Source organism: Cervus canadensis, chromosome 30 (genome assembly GCF_019320065.1).
Source record: "Cervus canadensis isolate Bull #8, Minnesota chromosome 30, ASM1932006v1, whole genome shotgun sequence".
NCBI lineage: Eukaryota > Metazoa > Chordata > Mammalia > Artiodactyla > Cervidae > Cervus > Cervus canadensis.
This window is the reverse complement of record NC_057415.1, coordinates 17,774,665-17,792,561: the sequence shown is the minus strand read 5'-3', so window position 1 is coordinate 17,792,561 and position 17,897 is coordinate 17,774,665. Positions and strand designations below refer to the sequence as shown.

At 49.7% G+C, this 17,897-nt stretch overlaps 1 protein-coding gene across 6 annotated transcripts in view; it reads right to left on the bottom strand.

The window, feature by feature from the left end:
• The window catches only part of WNK2 (WNK lysine deficient protein kinase 2), a 144,299-nt gene that overhangs the window by 27,564 nt on the left and 98,838 nt on the right, over positions 1–17,897 (bottom strand). For 2 of the 6 annotated variants that reach the window (XM_043453402.1, XM_043453401.1), the window contains exons 20-26: positions 10,291–11,111; positions 10,042–10,111; positions 8,106–8,188; positions 7,318–8,009; positions 5,880–6,094; positions 4,821–5,009; positions 3,985–4,083 (exon numbers count right to left, since the gene is read on the bottom strand). In XM_043453402.1, coding sequence (XP_043309337.1) covers positions 3,985–4,083; positions 4,821–5,009; positions 5,880–6,094; positions 7,318–8,009; positions 8,106–8,188; positions 10,042–10,111; positions 10,291–11,111 — 2,169 coding nt within the window. The remainder of the gene's footprint in view (positions 1–3,984; positions 4,084–4,820; positions 5,010–5,879; positions 6,095–7,317; positions 8,010–8,105; positions 8,189–10,041; positions 10,112–10,290; positions 11,112–17,897) is intronic. The other 4 variants (XM_043453404.1, XM_043453403.1, XM_043453405.1 and 1 more) reach the window with 2 other exon arrangements.

Below are 17,897 nucleotides of genomic sequence, written 5' to 3'. Positions count from 1 at the left end.
CCCTATATTCACTTTGGCATAGAAACAGAGGCGGCTCCTGGTATGGATGGCCAGCCCTGTCACGCACCCGATCGATATTGTTTAGACCCTTGGACTGCCAGAATAACACCTCAAATCTCAGGATACATGATGCAGGCAAACAGCTCAAGAGGTGGGCCAGGGCAGCCACTATCACATCTGCCTGGGCCAGGCCCTGCAGCCACTATCACACCTGCAGTTTATCAAGGTTCATATAGTAACAAAGCTCACGAGGACCTGGGGACAACAGCCTCAGTGCGGACCAGCCAGGGGCCTCCCTGCTTCCCCCATGGCAAGAGGAGCAACTCCGCCGGTCAGCCTTGCACCTGACATCAGGTGCTCTCTTCTGGCAGAGAAGACAAATGGGACATAGAGACAAAACATCCTGGGTGTCTCTGTATCAAGCCACCTAGATCCGAGAAGGGAGCTGAAACTTCTCTGGGAAGCAGGACCAGGGAGGAAGGATGTGTCTCGGCTCTACCCTAGCGTGACTCCACCCTGAACGTCATTCCCCGACTGGCACAGGGCCTACCCTTAGGACAGTTCATCCTGAGTGCCCGTAGTGTAGGCTGGGGCTTTGTGAGTCCCCAGAGGGAGGGTTGAGAATAGTCCCAGGTGAGGGAAGAACCTGGGGGGCTGCACTGTGGCACCTAGCGGTCCCAGAGACAAACCTGCTACAGCATGGACGACACCCGGCCTGCTGCTGATGGACATGTGAGAAAAACAGAGGGCAGACCCCACCGTTCCACGTGCACAAAGAAAGGCTTGGCCTGCGCCAGTCTCTGTTCCGATGAAGAGTGGTGGCGGGGTGGGGTGGGGGGGCGCAGGGAAGATCAATGGGTCTGACCACAGCTTCTGACCAACAGCACACAACCACTTTCTGAACATGACCTCACACCCCTGACTCCAGGCTTCCTTGAACCCTCCACTGGCTCCAAGGAGGGATCTGTGCCCAGAGCCTCACTCCCAAGTCTGCCCTTCCCTGAGTGCCAGCCAGCATACGGCTCTGGGGGCTGGCCTGTTCTGGTGCCCACCCTACGGCAGCACCCAGGCTTCACCCTCCCCTGGCTCTCCATCCTGGGCATGGCTGCTTCACCACCTCGAGTTACCGCCTCACCTCCACAAGCTGCCTGCAGCTCCACCCCAGGTGCCCCCACCCATCTCCAGCCCCTCTTAGCTTCTCCAAGCTTCATGGAAGCTGGGACCTTCTTTGTGTACTTCAAAGCTTAACACAGGTTTTATTTTCCTAGAGTCCTGTCTCCTGTACAAACTGAAAACCTTCTCTTGGCTTTACCTCCAGCTCTGGGCTGGACCAGTTGCCCCCGCAACCCTAGAGCCATGGCCCTCAGCTCCCAAGCTCAAGCTCCCTCTGCCCTTGCAGCCAACCCGAAGTTCCCCTGCCTCTCAGGCTTCAGGTGCTGAAGCCAGCCCTAAACATTTCCCTCTGGTCTCTCACTGAGGCATGTGCTCCGTCTCCTCTCAGAGCACAAAGCTCCGGGGTCACCCAGAAACCGGCAGACTACAGGTCCAAGAGAACCCCCTGCCGGGCTCAGCAAATACCAGCACCCGTGGGACAGGCTGGGGAGTCCTCGGGTATCTCACCCCGTTAGAGGGGCAGGGGCAGGGGCACAGGCTCAAGCTTCACATGGCTCAGCTGGAGGCTTCAGTGAGCAGGTCCAGGGCAGGAACCCACAGTACACCCTCCTGACCTGCAACCTCAGAGGATGTGGGGGCCATGTTGTGGCCCAAAGACTAGGAGCTCAGCCATGCTGCTGCTGCTGAGTCGCTTCAGTCATGTCCAACTCTGTGCGACCCCATAGGCTCCCCCGTCCCTGGGATTCTCCAGGCAGGAACACTGGAGTGGGTTGCCATTTCCTTCTCCAATGCATGAAAGTGAAAAGTGAAAGTGAAGTTGCTCAGTCATGTCCGACTCTTAGCGACCCCATGAACTGCAGCCTACCAGGCTCCTCCATCCATGGGATTTTCCAGGAAAGAGTACTGGAGTGGGGTGCCATTGCCTTCTCCGAGCTTAGCCATGGTATGCCTAAAAGGGCCACTATGTGAAAATAGGCAGCATTACTGGATTCATAGCATCAGAGGAAATAAAGCCTTATGGGCCAGCATGTACCACCACCTAAAATCAATCTATGTAGGCCAGCTCCCTGTTTGCCACCAAGCCGTGCCATACACATTCCTTTCTTCCTAGCCACACACACAAGCACAGAAGGAAAACATAAACCCTTTGTCCCTACTGAGCCTCAAATAATTTTTATCTTGAAACAATAATTAATAATGATATAAATGAAAACCCTTAAAAAAAAAAGTAGAACCACCTGAGTAGAAAGGTAGCCTGGCAATGATCTCAGGGGCTACATGGTACTCTTCACTCACACTTTTACCCCAAATGCCCTGCTCCAATCTGCTTCCCACGCCTGGCCGGCCACCCTCACAGCAGTGATATACACACTTGTCCGACTAGGAGATGCCTAGAGATGCCTAGAGGTGCAGATGCCCTCGCCACAGCTTCCCAGGCGAGGCCGGGCACACACGGGCAGAAGAAAGAGGAGTAGTGGGTGATGCGCGAGGTGAGCAGGGAGCCAGGATGCATGCAGGCCTCCCAGCCCCTTACCCAACTTGGCAACTAGCCTGCAGACCCAAGACACCTGAGCAGAAATGGGGGGGGGCGGGCTGGGGTAGGGGTTGCTGTTAGCGGTCGAGGAGCACTGGGCAGTTCCTGAGCATTTCTACACAGTCCTATGCCTCTGACCTGTCCCTCCCGGGGAGGGTGCCAGAGTCACTCTGATGGGGATGGACACTGAACTCTGATGGATGCCTGCCATGGATGTGGCCTCAGATCCCAACAAGCACAATGTATCTTTATTGTACCAGCAAAAGCCAGAGGCCCTAAACCAGCATGTACAATCCAATGGGTAAAAAACTTAATACTTCTGTTGAAAAACAAAAACCAGAAAACCTCACAGCTTCTGAATCATTGGCCAATTGATCTGAGGGAGGAAAACGATTTTGGACAGCCTGAGCAGACGCGCCATTCCTGGACATGGAGTCCCTGGGTACTAGCAGTGTGTTCCAGGGAGGCAGATGATGACTGGGACTTGAGTTTTGATTTAGCAGAGCTTTGGGGAACTGAATAATTGACTTCATCTCTGAGGTTGGTGAGATGAGAGGGAAATACACCAAGTAAAGTGCTCCAGCTAGAGAGAAGAGCAGGAGGGGCTGGGCCACCACAGAGAGGCACAGCAGGAGGCTTGGCATCACGTCTCTCAGGGTCAGAGATTCCTGACTTGACGAGAATGGAGCGGGGGCTGGGGCATCCTAGCTGGAGCACGTTCTCTCAGCATTTCCACATGCAGGGAGTGGGGCAGTGGGTGAACAGTACTGGATGTTGTGATACGGCCCTTGTACAGAAGTTACACCCTCCAGTGACCTTCTAGAACTGTCTCGGCTCGCTACATGCATGTCTTCAGAGTCCAGACACGTGTGAAACACACCATGCGTCTAGAGAAGGCCGGGGTTGTCTTTTTTGTTGTCGCTGGAACTGGGGACAGCGGACGTGTAAATCTGCCACGATTGCAACAGAAATAAAACTACGTCCAACGTAAAAAAAGAAAAAACAAAAAAAACAAAAAACACTAAACAAAACAAGTGACAAAAGAAATGCAGAGCACCTTGGGGCCTGGGGCAGAGCGCCGGAGGCTGGGAGTGGGCAAACCACTGCACATGCTTTTGGTGTCCAGGCATGAGCCAGCCAAGAGCATGCACTGGCGCTTTCTGGGGCCAGAAGGGTGGGCATGGACGGGGTTCCATTTTTTTTATATTAAGTACATGATTTCAAAGGGGGTGGGGTAAGGTGTCCTACAAAATGTATGGAAGATAATGAAGACAGGGAGGGGCAGGGGAGAAACCAAGGGCCAGGAGGTGATAAAATACAAAAGAACAAATACAGACAGATGGACACAGACACGGGTCCACTGAGGAATCGAGCGCGAGGTTTGCTACTAGACTTATAGGTCACTCTCTCAGACGTTGGGTGGTAAACCGTCCAGCCTGCAAATGAATATAGAGGGAAGAAAACAGAGAGACAGGCATCAAGTACAGTCTCTGGGATTCCTCCTACACACCACCAGCCATATCAGCCTCTTCACTTAGCATCCACGGCTCCACCTAGCCCAGCCCAGAGGACCACAGCCACTGATCACATAATGGAAAGGAGGCAATGTTGGAGCGGAAGAGAAGCGGCCCCCAGGAGAGCGTGCGGGGCAGGGTGGGGGTGGGCACCAGCAGCGGTCACCAAGACTTCTCTGGAGAGAGATGGTGGGGGTGGAGCACCTCATCGCGCAGCTGCTGCATCCACGGCAGCGGTGACGAGCATTTCCTCCTCAAGGCCAATCTCCCAGCTCAAGAGAGAGCTGTGCCCTCGTCCCCCCAACTGGCCCTCCTGACGGAAGGACCCATGTTTAGTGGGGAGTGGGGTAGGGCGGGGGTGGGCCAGTGCCTGGGAACCGGCGCAGAGCACACAGCAGATGCCACATCTGACCTCTCAGTGGTCCTGGCGCCTTCCCCAGGCCGGCTCTTGCAAAGCGCACCTCCCTCTGAGCCGCTTACAGCAAGACTTGATGATGGGCAGGCCATCCACTTTTCTCGTTCAAAATCTACATCTAACGTTTTTTTTTTTTTTTCCTTAAGAGGCTGTCGGCAGCCTTGGCCGCAGCTCATGTCCCCTCTACGCCACACGGGCCCTATGAGGCTAGCACATGCTCGGAGACGGGCGAGCTGGGAATCACCTGGGCCATGCGCTCCGCCTCCATCACTGGCCAAGCCGGAGCAGATGTCTGCAGACAGGGAGGCCCGCACGGAGCAAGGCTGCTGAGTCTGAACTGCCTTCCCACATGGGTCTGAAGCTGCTGTGGGCCCTGCCCCAGCTTGGGCAGGGTCCTTAGCAGGAGGGGCTCTGCTGCAGTCTGACAAGTGACCTGGGTTGGGGGGAGAAGGGGTGACAGGCACGATGAGGCACCACAGGACAGACCAGCCAGCTCAGGCCACGTCTATCCTCTCTGCTCTTTGCTGGGTGACCTTGGGGAAGCTGAGTCCCTACAGGCAATGGGTACATTGCTGGATCACCCATGTGCAGTTGTCAGGAAGATCGAAGAAAATGACCACTGTTTCCACTGGTGCTAACCTACGTTGTGCAAACGCTGTGAAAGGACCACGGCCCATCCGCAGATGTACACGTGGGCTCAAAGGGGACCTGTGGATTTCCTCACTCTCCGAAGCCTCGTGTTAGCTTTAGGAATTGATATGGAATTCATGTAATTTTGGGTAATCCTAGAAATTCTTGGGTATGTATCCTGCAGGTTACCTGGAGAGGGAAGGCTTAAGGTCAGCTCACCGCTGGCTTCCCACCTGGTGCATTTGGGGCTTTCAGCTCACTGGGTCCCCACCCCAGAGTGTGGGGGGCTTGGGGTGTGTACTCTTAGTGCCTGGGCATTATGGTTAAAGGCTGGGGGGTGGGGAGGGTCGCTATCATCCTCTCCCTCCCCCAAGGCAGCTGCTCAACCCCCACTGTCGGGGGCTGACATACATCTGAGAGACGGGATCAGAGGAAGCAGACCCCAGCCCAGGCAGCACTCTGTAGGGAGGAGCACACTGCAGCCCACAGGCAGCTGGGACTCCAGTTCTTCCCTCTTGACAGGAGAGGTGGAGGCCTTGGCTCTCTCGGGCCAGAAGACGCTTCCTTGCTCCAATGAAAGGAGATTCAAGAAGCGCTCTTCCAAGGCCTAGTGCCTGCCTCCCATCTGCCCAGCTCCCACGTCTGAGGGTGGCTAGGAGGGCCCTGGGCCAACCTGTGCTGGAGGCCACGACCTTGAGCTGCTGCACCAGGGGGCTCAGCAACTTCCCCGCCTTCAGCTTGCTCTTGCTGGTCTTTCTCCGGCGGCCGATGGGTGGGGCTGTGTGGAAGAGGCCTAAGTTGGGGGGTAGCGGCTTGCCTAGGCGGCGGTACAGGGCCTCGATCTCCTGCTTCTGCTGACTCTGTAGCTCTGAGATCTCCTTCAGATGCCTGTAGGAGGGAAAGGAAGAGGGAAGCCAGGTGGGCATTCTGGTCATTTCCAACATGAGGCCCCTCCAGGAGAGCCCGGGACTGGTAGGACGGGTGTGAGGAGTAGAGCCTGCAGGGGAGGCTGGGCAGACAGGCTGTGCGCAGGGGACATAAGGGCATTTAAGCGTCACCTTCTGTTTACACCTAAGCCAAATGGGAGTATCACTGAGACCTCTGGCATCAGCTCACCCAACAAAACTGCATGAAGACCAGCCTAAGGCATTCAAGTTTTCCGATATATCCAGACTTGTAACATTGCTGGTTGTTTTTGGGGGGGTGGGGAGGACAGGGGGAGTATATGAACAACTTCACACATTTATGTTTACAATACAAACCCTACTTATAAACATGGGCGAGGAAACAAGTAATCAGGGCTCAGAATTGGAAGGCTGCCTTAGCTTATCAGGCAAATAAGTGTTACTTCCTCCAAGTGAGGGAACACAGCACAAGAGGCCTCTTAGAGGAGAGGAAGCCTGTACAAGCAAGTCTACAGAAAATATGTTATTAGCCAGGGTCCTGGGGCCCCAGCTGTGCCCAGTAGAGCTTCCAGCTAAGGCTGACCCGACAAGAAACACTATTCCTGAGAATAGAGCCAAGATGCCTGGTCACATGGGTGGGAAGCTGCTGTTAAGACTTGGGTGGAATCACTGGCTGTGGGCAAGGGCAGTTTCCAGAAAAGTCTAGGAAAGGGCTGGGTGGTCCCGGTTGGCCTTCTTCAGGGAGCATGCAGCTAAGGCTGGGGCCCTCTCTGCATAGCCAAGAGTAGGAGAGAGCATGGGCTTCTCCTGCCCACGTCTCCATTTCTGGGCCCACTCCAAGAACCCATAGCCACTCCTTCCCAAGGATCCCAGCCTCTCCCGACCTTAGTAACTCAAGTGTGGGGCCCTCTTGTCCTGAAGGAGACTTCATGGCTTAGCTGTATCTCAGTGACCCTGACCACAGCAGGAGCAGGTAAACTTGCAGGGGGAGAGAGCAAGTGTGATCAAGGCCTATGTGTGAGACTGAAGGTGGAGGGGAGGTGTGGGCCCCAGAGACCAGGGACCAGATCCGACGGCAGGGACACTGCCTCTGCCCTGTCACCCAGCCCAAGCAGCTCAAAGTGCACACGGCAGGACGTGGACTTCAGCTGCTGGACACTTCCCCTGACACCACAGCCCAGACCTGACCTGCTCCACAGGACCTACTTCTCTCGAAGACTCTGCAGCTCTTTCCTGATGTCAGCGTCCTCAATCTCTGAGTCGTTGTCACTGCTGATGTAGGATGACTGGGAGTGGAAGGAGGTCACGCTGATGGTGGGGACCTTCACGCCCATCCTGCTGGGCGTCTCCAGGCCTGGGGAGCCAGCCCGAGAGGACCTGTGCAGGAAGGCAGCGGCCTTCTTCACAAAGTCACTGGCCACACCACCACTGCTGCTGGGCAGGGAGGCATGCTTCTGCACAGAAGGCCTCCTGCGAGGGGACTCGTCCCCAGAGTCACTGGACATTGGCTCTTCCATGCCGACCTCGATGGAGGAGGCCGTCTGCGCCCGTCGCACAGCCAGCTTCATGTCTGGGCTGCAGGGAGCCTCGTCCAGGTAAACATCAGGTGGGGCTGAGTACCGCAGGCTATTGGGGGAGGCCAGAGTCCACTCATCCTGGGTGCTGACCACTGAGAACCGGCCCACGGTTTTGGCTGGCGAGCTGCCATCCTGCTGCCCTGGCCACTTCGGAGGGGATCCTGATACCAGAGTGCTGTGTGGCTGGGGCTGGCTGTCCTGGCCACCCTCAATCAACGTCCCCGGGCAGCTCTGCATGGACTCGGCCAAGATTTCCCCAGGGACCCTGCTGGTCCGGTCTGTGGGCTCCAGATGGGCAGGGATGGCAGAAGCAGGGACATCCTTGGGAAACAGTGGAAAGGAAAAGATTCCACGCAAACACCATTAGAGAGCAAGCCCGCCAACCCACTGAGCATCTCACTGGAGAAAACATCTTACCTGGGGGGCACTGGGTGCTCTGAGCGAAACTGAGGCCACCTGTCCTCCCTCACGGCCAAGCGTGTGGCTCAAAGATGATTCAGCTGTAGGAACGTTAAAACCATTACTCAGGCTGGTGCAGAGAACAAAGGCAGGAGTGACCCAAAAGCAGCCATCCAGAAGAGAAAGGGAGGGGCTGTGAGAAGCGGTGTGTGCAGCTGGAAAACAAAAACTACTGACATCCTAACCCCATCACTTCACAGGAGATGCTCTGTGATCCAGAAAAGGAGGGAGACATCAGCCCAATACTACTCAGACCCCTGAAGACTCCTGCTCCAGACCCTCAGGCACAGCCAGGCCTTCCACATACCTGACGACTATCACCTGTCTCACCTGTCCTCTCTATACCCCTGATGTACCCTGTCTCACCTGACAGCATCACCTTCTCTCTCCCTGACAAGTTCTGATGATAAAAGGGTCTTAGGAGGTCCAGGAAGATCAGAACAATAAGGCTGACTCCTATTCCTGCTGCTCCAAAGTCTATGGAAGGTCCCTGTCATCTGAGACTGTCTCATTTCCCCATCTACGGATGATACATCTGACCAGCCTTGCCGGGTTGCTATGAAGAGTAAACAACAGAAGCAGAAGGAGTTGATGTGTGGAAGCCTGGCCTGAGTTGAGACCTGCACATAGCAAAAAAAAAACCCAGAGCTGTGTGTTAGCCTGAGCTGAACTGACATGCTGCAGTGGGCAGGAGGTTGGGGGAGGCATGACAGGGGCTGAAAGAGTCTCCAGCCAGGCTGGGGGGTGCCCCCACACAGATTCCTGAGAAGACCCAGATTCATCTGTCATGCAACCCCAACCCTAGGCAATACACAACACTCCTCCCTACATGATTGTGGTGAAGATCATACAATCTTGCTTTACACACCTCTGGGGACAGAAGGCTCATTACCAATTGCACTCTATTTCTGATCAGCTCTGACCGCCAGAAAAATTGACCTTTTCCAAACTAGAATCTGTCTCTTAGAGCTTCCCTGTCAGTTCCACACTCTGGGCACTTGAAGGCACTGATGCTGCAGAAGGCGGCTGCCCATGGTACACAACTCACAGAAAGAAGGCAGAACAAGATAGAGAGGGCACTCAGGTACAATCTCTCACCTTCTCCCTTGCCCAGCCCACTCCTGCTTCATCCCATGATCCTTATCTTCCCCAGGTAAACATCATATGTTACGGCCTCTGACCCCAATCCCAGAAGCCCCACCCCTCTAAAGTGTGGCATCTGTAACAATGCAGTGTCCTGGGGTCCAGCCACAGAATCCAATGGTCCACTCCCCTTGTTCTGCGATCTGGGAGGACTGTTCTTGCCACTGATACACACCCATGGTCCCATTACAAGGTCAGCTGGATCCTTATCTTGCCCATCTCCCAAGAAATTCCAGGCCGAGAAGGAACCAACACCTTAGATCAGACCAACTCCCTTGTGCTAAAACATATGTGTTCAGGTAATGAAATGAGAACTACAGCAAGACTTCCTGCAGAGATGCACAATACTCAGGAACCACAGAAGAAATCCTGTTTCAAAACTTCACGGATGGCTCTAGGCTGGCAGCTTCCACAGACCTGTTGGAACTCCCCAGCCCCAGCCCTGCATTCTGTCCACAATAACCACAGTCATTTTACAACCTCCGACAGAAATAGGAGCTAGGGGTATCCACCAGAATATACTGAGAGCACTGGGGAGCCAGACAGGCCCTGTTAAGATCCCAATACCCAGTCAATAGGGCTTTCACCCATTTCCACAGAGGGCTTTCTCTTCTTGGGAGTGTGAACACATGGTTTGTGCTAGAACTGCTTCTGCCACATCTGGGTCCCACCCAAGATGCTGTGGGGATGAAGGGTAGAGAAGCAGAATGTTTCAAAGGAAGGAAGGCTGGTAGCACCTACGGCTTGTTACCTGTCACTGACAAGGAAACGGATTGCTCCAGTGTGACCTCTAATCCAGGGGCCATTTCTGACTTTTCCAACTGAAGAAAGAAACAGAAAGAAAGAGCTGTGAGCCATACTTGCTAACATCTCTATAGCAAAACTGCAAATCCTCTCCTCCAGTCCGAAGGATGGACTCCTCCCTAGGCAGCTGGAGCAAAACACACGTGGGTGGGTCAGACATGAATTGCCTGGAGAAAGTGCCTCGGGCAGTACTCACCGCAGGCTGGGGCAGCAGGGCCAGACTGCCCCCAGAGGCCTCTGGACGGGGCTCATCCCCTCTTGTGGGTTCCAGGGTGAAGTCTCGGTCACCTGCCTCCACAGGGGTCCCAGCCGAGGCTGAGGAGGTTGGTACGTGCTCCTGGTAGAGCAGAGTCCTCAGCTTCTCGTCCAGGCTCTTGATGGTGCTGTCCACAAAGCCCACCCTTGGGGGCGGCCCTTCTCCATCTGACTCCAAGGCTGAAGGCGGCTGAGGGGGGGCGGTGGGTGCCAGCGGGGGACTGGGGAGCTGGGGAGTGGCCAGACTGATCGCTCCCACCACAGTGGGTAGTGGGGGAAGGGGCTGGCTCACAGTGGGCTGAGGGGCCCCACCAGGGGCACCAGATGTGGGGGCCAAAGCCGACAGGGGCTCCCCCTTGGTGATGGGCTCTCTGGCTAAGGAAGGATCCCCCAGACCCATGGGGTGAAGGGGGGCCTCCAAAGGTGGGGCACAAGGCCCTCGGCCCATGCCAGGGGACTGTGCAGCAAGCTGAGCATCAAGAGTCTCCATTAGTGGCCAGGGAGTTTTATGCTCACTGGCCAGCCCCTGAGGGGTTCCTGGTCCCCCTGCCTGCATGGCAGGCCCCGTTGCTGGCTCCAGTTTAGGACTGGCAGATGGGGCCATGTCTTGGGACACAGCAGTCACGGGAGGGGATGATGGCACCAAAGGGGCTGGTGCACCACCAGGAAGGTCCCTGGGGCCTGCTTGGCTCAGAAGCTGCAGATCAGTTGAGAAGCTGGGTTTCTCCTTGGAGGCTAGCTGGTCTTTAGAGGGTGCTGAATCTAGAAGAAATAGGAAAAATGCCTTTATACTAACCTATTCTGGTCCTATTCACCTGGCACTTTGCTAGCCAAAAAGATGCCTTCTTTGGGCTGGTAGTGCTGAATACACAAGTCCTCTTCTCCTTTTCTCCAACATGCCAACTTCATGCATGTGCTAGCTCCAGCGTGAGACTCCTTGCACACATCTTCCTGCGACCCTGCTTCCCACCACCTCAGGTTGTGTTCCAGAAGTGTTCCATTCAGCCACACTAGCACATCCCACCTTCCTTCTGATTTTTCTGTAGCACTTAGCCATCAGGCATAATCTATCCCTGTCTGTCGACTGTCTTTCCATGGCCCCATGTGCCAGGCAAGCTCCATAAAAACATGGCTCTTATGACCCCTGCACTGGCCCATTCCACAAAACTGTAAAATGAAATTATAAAGTCTTAAGTAGCAAGCAATACACATTCCCCTGCCCTGGAGAGGACAGTAACTTCTGATGAGCCAGACACCATGCTTTGGTAAGATCAGAAGCTTGGACCAGCTTGAGAGGAGATCAAGATGAAGGAGTAGAAGGACAACGTGTTCACCACCCTCTGCAAACACGTCAAAAATACATCACAGGTGGAACAACTCTCACTAAAATCAAACTGAAGACTGGCAGGAAGCCTTTTGTACAATCAAGGCTGTAAAGATCCACACTGAGTCGGGTAGGAAGTGATCAGGTCAGAACTGATGCCCCTAGCAGGGGACACAGAGGTAAAGGGGGATTGCATGGGCTTGGAGATCCTCCCTGAGGAGTGAGTGGTATGAACCACACGCTAGATATCCCATCCCTGGGGTCTGACACCAAGAAGATGAGTCCCCTCGGTTGATTTGAAAACCAGTGGGACTAACAGGAGGGCTGTAAGAAACCTAGAATTCGCTCATGAAGAGTGTGAATACTCTGTTTACTCCTAGAGGAAGTAAACACAGAGGAAGCAGATTGAAAGTGCCTGGGACTCTGGTCAGTTTCCTGCAACTGATCCAAGGCATGCCCTAGACCACACTGAGCATCCACTCCCGCACCAGGAGCTTCAGCACGGCTTCCCACTAGGTCAAAGGCTGCTATGGTGGAGGACGTCTGCATCTGCGGGAGACAGAGCCGGCTCTGACCCAGCCCTGCATCTGGTCGGGGGTGGGGTGGGACAGTCATCACTGGGGCTCACAGAGGCGGCGGATCAGGACGGACTTGAGCTCTGACGGGTGTGCAGGTGCAATACAAGCACACACTGGCCTATACCAGGTACCACTCAGATCCTCTTGCTCTAGCACAGATCTCCACTGGAGCAAACATTTCATTGTCAGGAGACTGGGGAGCACACACTCAGAGGGAAAGAAGGCAGCTTGAACTCCACCCTCAGGGATTCTGCTCTAGACTTTGGGACCAGACCCCACCCTTGATAGGGCTGTGATGACCAATGAGCATACAAGAAGCCCCAGATCCCACCTGGCTCTGCCTCTAACTTCTCCATCTCCAATCCTACATGCCATCAAGGTGACACCAGCTCGCACACTCTGGCAAAAGATATGACCCTGCTTACTTCAGATCCAGCTCTCCCACCAAAGCCACTGGGCAAAGACAGACCGAACAGAGATGTTCCCATATAAGTACAACTCTTCAACACCAAGACAGGTAACTGTTTCACCTAATTTCATAGAGAAAATAGATGTTAAGCAAAATGAGAAGACAGAGGGCTTTCTTTCATATGAAAAAAGGAGAAAAAAACCCTAAAAAAATAACTAATAAAACAGAGATAAATAATTTACCAGAAAGAGTTCAAAGCATTAGTAAAAGAATGCTTAATGAACTAAGGAAGATAATAGATGAACACAGAGAAAATTTTAACAAAGAAGTAGAAAATATAAAAAATAAAGTCATAAAATACAACAACTCAAATGAAGAAACACCAGAAAGATTTAACAGCAGACTAAGTTATACAGAAGAATGCCTAAGAGAGCTGGAAGACAGAATAATGGAAATCACCCAATCAGAACAGAAAAAGAATATTAAAAAACGAGAACAAGTTAAGGGACCTCTAGGACAATATCAGGAGAAGGCAATGGCAACCCACTCCGGTACTCTTGCCTGGAAAATCCCATGGACAGAGGAGCCTGGTAGGCTGCAGTCCATTGGGTCACTAACGGTCGGACATGACTGAGTGACTTCACTTTCATTTTCACTTTCATGCATTGGAGAAGGAAATGGCAACCCACTCCAGTGTTCTGGACTGGAGAATCCCAGGGGCGGGGGAGCCTGGTGGGCTGCCGTCTATGGGGTTGCACAGAGTTGGACAGGACTGAAGCAACTTAGCAGCAGCAGCAGGACAATATCAAGCATACTAACATTTGCATTATTGAGGTTCCAAGGAGAAAAGGGTAAAAAAATGTATTTGATGAAACTATGCCTGAAAACTCCCTGAACCTGAAGAAAAATAGATATCCATGTACAGTAAACATAGAGTGTCCCAAGCTGAAAGAGACATATACACCAAGACCTATCATAATTAAAATGGTAAATGTTAAAGACAAAGAGAGAATCTGAAGGCAGCAAGAGAAAAACAAAGAGTAACATATAAAGAAATACCCATAAGTCCATCAGCTGATTTTTTTGCAGAAACTTTATAGCCACAAGGGAATGCCATGACATACCCATAGTGCTAAAAAGGAAAAATCTAAAACCTAGGAAAATCTACCCAACAAGATTAGCATTCAGAATTAAAAGACAGCTAAAGAACTTCTCAGATAAGGAAAAACTAAAAGTTCACAATACTTAACCCAACTTTAAAGGAAGTCTTAGATAGTCTTCTCCAAGTGGAAAAAAAGGGGTACAACAAAATGAAAGAATTTATAGGAAGGGAAAATCCAGTAAAGGAGAATACACAGTATATACAGCAAAGACTGTGGATCAAATGCTTATATAAGTTAGTATAAGATTAAAAGACAAAAATTAGAAAGTCGACTATCACTACAATAAACAGTTAAGGGATATACATGAAGATGTAAAATATGACATAAAAAAACAAAATGTGGTGACTCCACTTGTGGTCCAGTGGTTAAGATTCCATGCTTTCACTGCAGGGGGCACAGGTTCAATCCCTGGTTCAGGGAAATAAGATCCTGCATGCTGCATGGCACAGCCAAAAAAAACAAAAAAAACCCAAAACACCCAAAATATGTGGGGGAGATGAGTAAAATAATGGAGATTTTTTAGAATGTGCTTGAACTTAAATGACTTAAACGACCAGATTAAAATAAATAGATATTTAGGTCAACATATAGGAACCCCATGGCAACCACAAATCAGAATCCTACAGTAGACACATAAAAATAGGGAGAAAGTAACACAAGCATACCACTAAGCAAAACAATCAAACCACAAGGAAAGAAACTAAAAGAAGATGAAAAGAACACAGAATGAAAAAAATAACCCAGAAAACAAGTAACAGAATAGCAATATGTACATACCTATATATAATCACTTTAAATGTCAATGGACTAAATGTTCCGATCAAAAGACATAGAGAAGATGACTGGATAAAAAAACAAGACCCATTTATGTTCAAGAGACTCTCTTTAGAGTTAAAGATACACAGACTAAAAGTGAGGGGATGGAAGGAGATATTTCACGGAAATGAAAATGACAAGAAAGCTGGTAGCAATACTTATATCTTACAAAATAGCCTTTAGGAAAAAGTTTATAAAAAAGACAAAGAAGGCCATTATATACTGATAAAGTGATCAATACAAGAAAAGAATATAACATTCGTTAATATATATGCACCTAATATTGACTACACTAAAGCCTTTGACTGTGTGGCTCACAACAAACTGTGGAAAATTCCTAAAGAGACAGGACTACCAGACCAACTTACCAGTCTCCTGAGAAAACTGTATACAAGTCAAGAAGCAACAGTTAGAACTGAACATGGAACAACTGACTGGTTCAAAATTGGGAAAGGAATATATTGTCACCATGTGAAATGTCAGGCTGGATGAATCACAAAAACTGAATCAAGATTGATGGGAGGAATATCAACAACCTCAGATATGCAGATGACACAACTCTAATGGCAGAAAGTGAAGAGGAACTAAAGAGCCTCTTGATGAGGGTGAAAGAGGAGAGTGAAAAAGCTGGCTTAAAAGCCAACACTTAGAAAGGTAAGATACCAGGTCCCATTTAGTTCCATTACTTCATGGCAAATAGAAGGGGAAAAATGGAAACAGTGGCAGATTATATTTTCTTGGGCTCCAAAATCACTGTGGACAGTGACTACAAGCCATGAGGTTAAAAGATGCTTGCTCCTTCGAAGAAAAGTTACAACAAACCTAGATAGCATATTAAAAGCAGAGACATCACTTTGCCAACAAATGTCCATATAGTCAAAGCTATGGTTTTCCCAATAGTCATGTACTGAAGTGACCATAAAAAAAGACTAAGTGTGAAGAATTGAAACTTTCAAACTGTGGTGCTGGAGAAGACTGCTGAGAGTCCCTTGGACAGCAGGGAGATCAAACCAGTCAATCCTAAAGGAAATCATCCCTGAATATTCATTGGAAGGACTGTTACTGAAGCTCCAATACTTTGGCCACCTCATGCAAAGAGCTGACTCATTGGAAAAGATCCTGAGGCTGAAGACAAAAGAAGGGGGTGGCAGAAGACAGAATTGTTAGATAGCATCACCAACTCGATGGACATGAATTTGAACAAACTCTGGGAGATGGTGGAAGACAGAGGAGCCTACACTCCATGGGGTCACAAAGAGTCAGACACAACTTAGCAACTTAACAAAAACAAATGTAGGTGCACCTAAATATGGAAAGTAAATATTAATGGTCAGAAAAAGGAAAAAATGACAATAGAATAAGAATAGAAGATTATAACACTTCACTTATATCAAGGGAGAAATCATACAGACAGAAAACCAATAAGGAAACAGTGATCTTAACATTAGACCAGTTGGACTTATTATATACCTGTAAGACATGCCATCTAAAAACAGCAGAATATACATTCCCTTCAAGTGCATGTGGAACATTCTCCAGGACAGATCACATGCTAGGCCCCAAAACAAGTCTCAACAACTTTAGAGGACAGAAATTACATCAAGCATTTTTTCTGACAATAATAGTATAACTTTTGGGCTTCCTGGTGGCTTAGAGAGTAAAGAATCTGCCTGCAATGCAGGAGACCTGGGTTTGATCCCTGGGTTGGGAAAATCCCTTGGAGAGGGACTGGCTACCCACTCCAGTATTCTTGCCTGGAGAATTATATGGAGAGAGGAGCCTGGCAGGCTATAGTCCATCTGGTTGCAAAGAGTCAAACATGACTAAGCAACTAACACTTTTGCTTTTTCACTTTCCACTTTTGGGACTTATTACAGGAAGAAAAATGGGGAAAAGAAAAAAACAAAAACACAGAGACTAAATAGTATGATATTATAAAAACAACGGGTCAATGAAGAAATCAAAGAGGTTATCAGAAAACATTTGGAGAAATGAAAATAAAAGCACAACTTTCCAAAATCCATGTGACACAGAAAAGGGAAGTTCTAAGAGGGAAGCAATAAAGGCCTACCTCAAAAAGGAAGAAAAATCTCAAATAAACAATGTCAGTTACTGTCTAAAGTAATCAAATAACAAAGCCCAAAGTCAGCAGAAGAAAAGAAACAATAAAGATCAGAGAAGAAATGAATAAAATAGAGACCAAAAAAAAAAAAACAAAAAACCACCGCAGCAATAATCAATGAAAACAAGACCCAGCGTTTTTTGCTTTCTTTATTTTTAGCATAAAATTGATGTCTTTATCCAGGCTCATTAAGAGAAAAAGAGAGGACTCAAGAAATGAAAGAAGAAATAATAAAACCAATATCAAAGAGATACAAAAAAAATCATACAGCAACAAACTGGACAGCCTAGAATAAATGGATAAAAACCCTAGAAACACACAATCTTCTAAGACTGAATCAGAAATAAATAGACAATTGTAATAGACAGGTCAGTAGTAGTGAAACTGAATTTGCCATCAAAATACTCCCAGCAAACAGAAGTCCAGAACCAGACAGATGATTTCTCATACAAAATTCTATTATATAAAGAAGAGCTAATACCTAGCCTTCCCAAACTATACTATCCCCAAAACTGAAGAGGAGGAAGGATCCCCAAATTCATTCTAAGAGGCCACCATTACCCTGATACTCAGAAAAATACATTTACAAAAGAAAAAAATTATAGGCCAACAACAGGCATATAAAAAGATGGTCAACATCACTAATTATTAGAGAAATGGAAATCAAAACTATAATGAGGTACCACCTCATACCAGTCAGAATAGCCATCCTTGAAAAGTCTACAAATAATAAACGTTGGAGAGGACATAAAGAAAAGAACCCTCCTACACTGTTGGTGAGAATGTAAGTTGGTGCAGCCACTACAGAAAACATGTATGGAGGTTCCTCAAAAAGCTAAAAATAGAGTTGCCATATGATCCAGCATGTATCTGGAAAAAAACTATAATTCAAAAAGATACATGCACCCCTATGTTCATAGCAGCACCATTCATAATCACTGATACAAGGAAACAACTTAGATGTCCTTCAACAGATAAATAGGTAAAGAAGATGTGATATATATGTGTGTGTGTATATATATATATACACTCACACGAATACTGCTGCTGCTGCTGCTAAATCACATCAGTCGTGTCTGACTGTGTGACCCCATAGACAGCAGCCCACCAGGCTCCCCCGTCCCTGGGATTCCCCA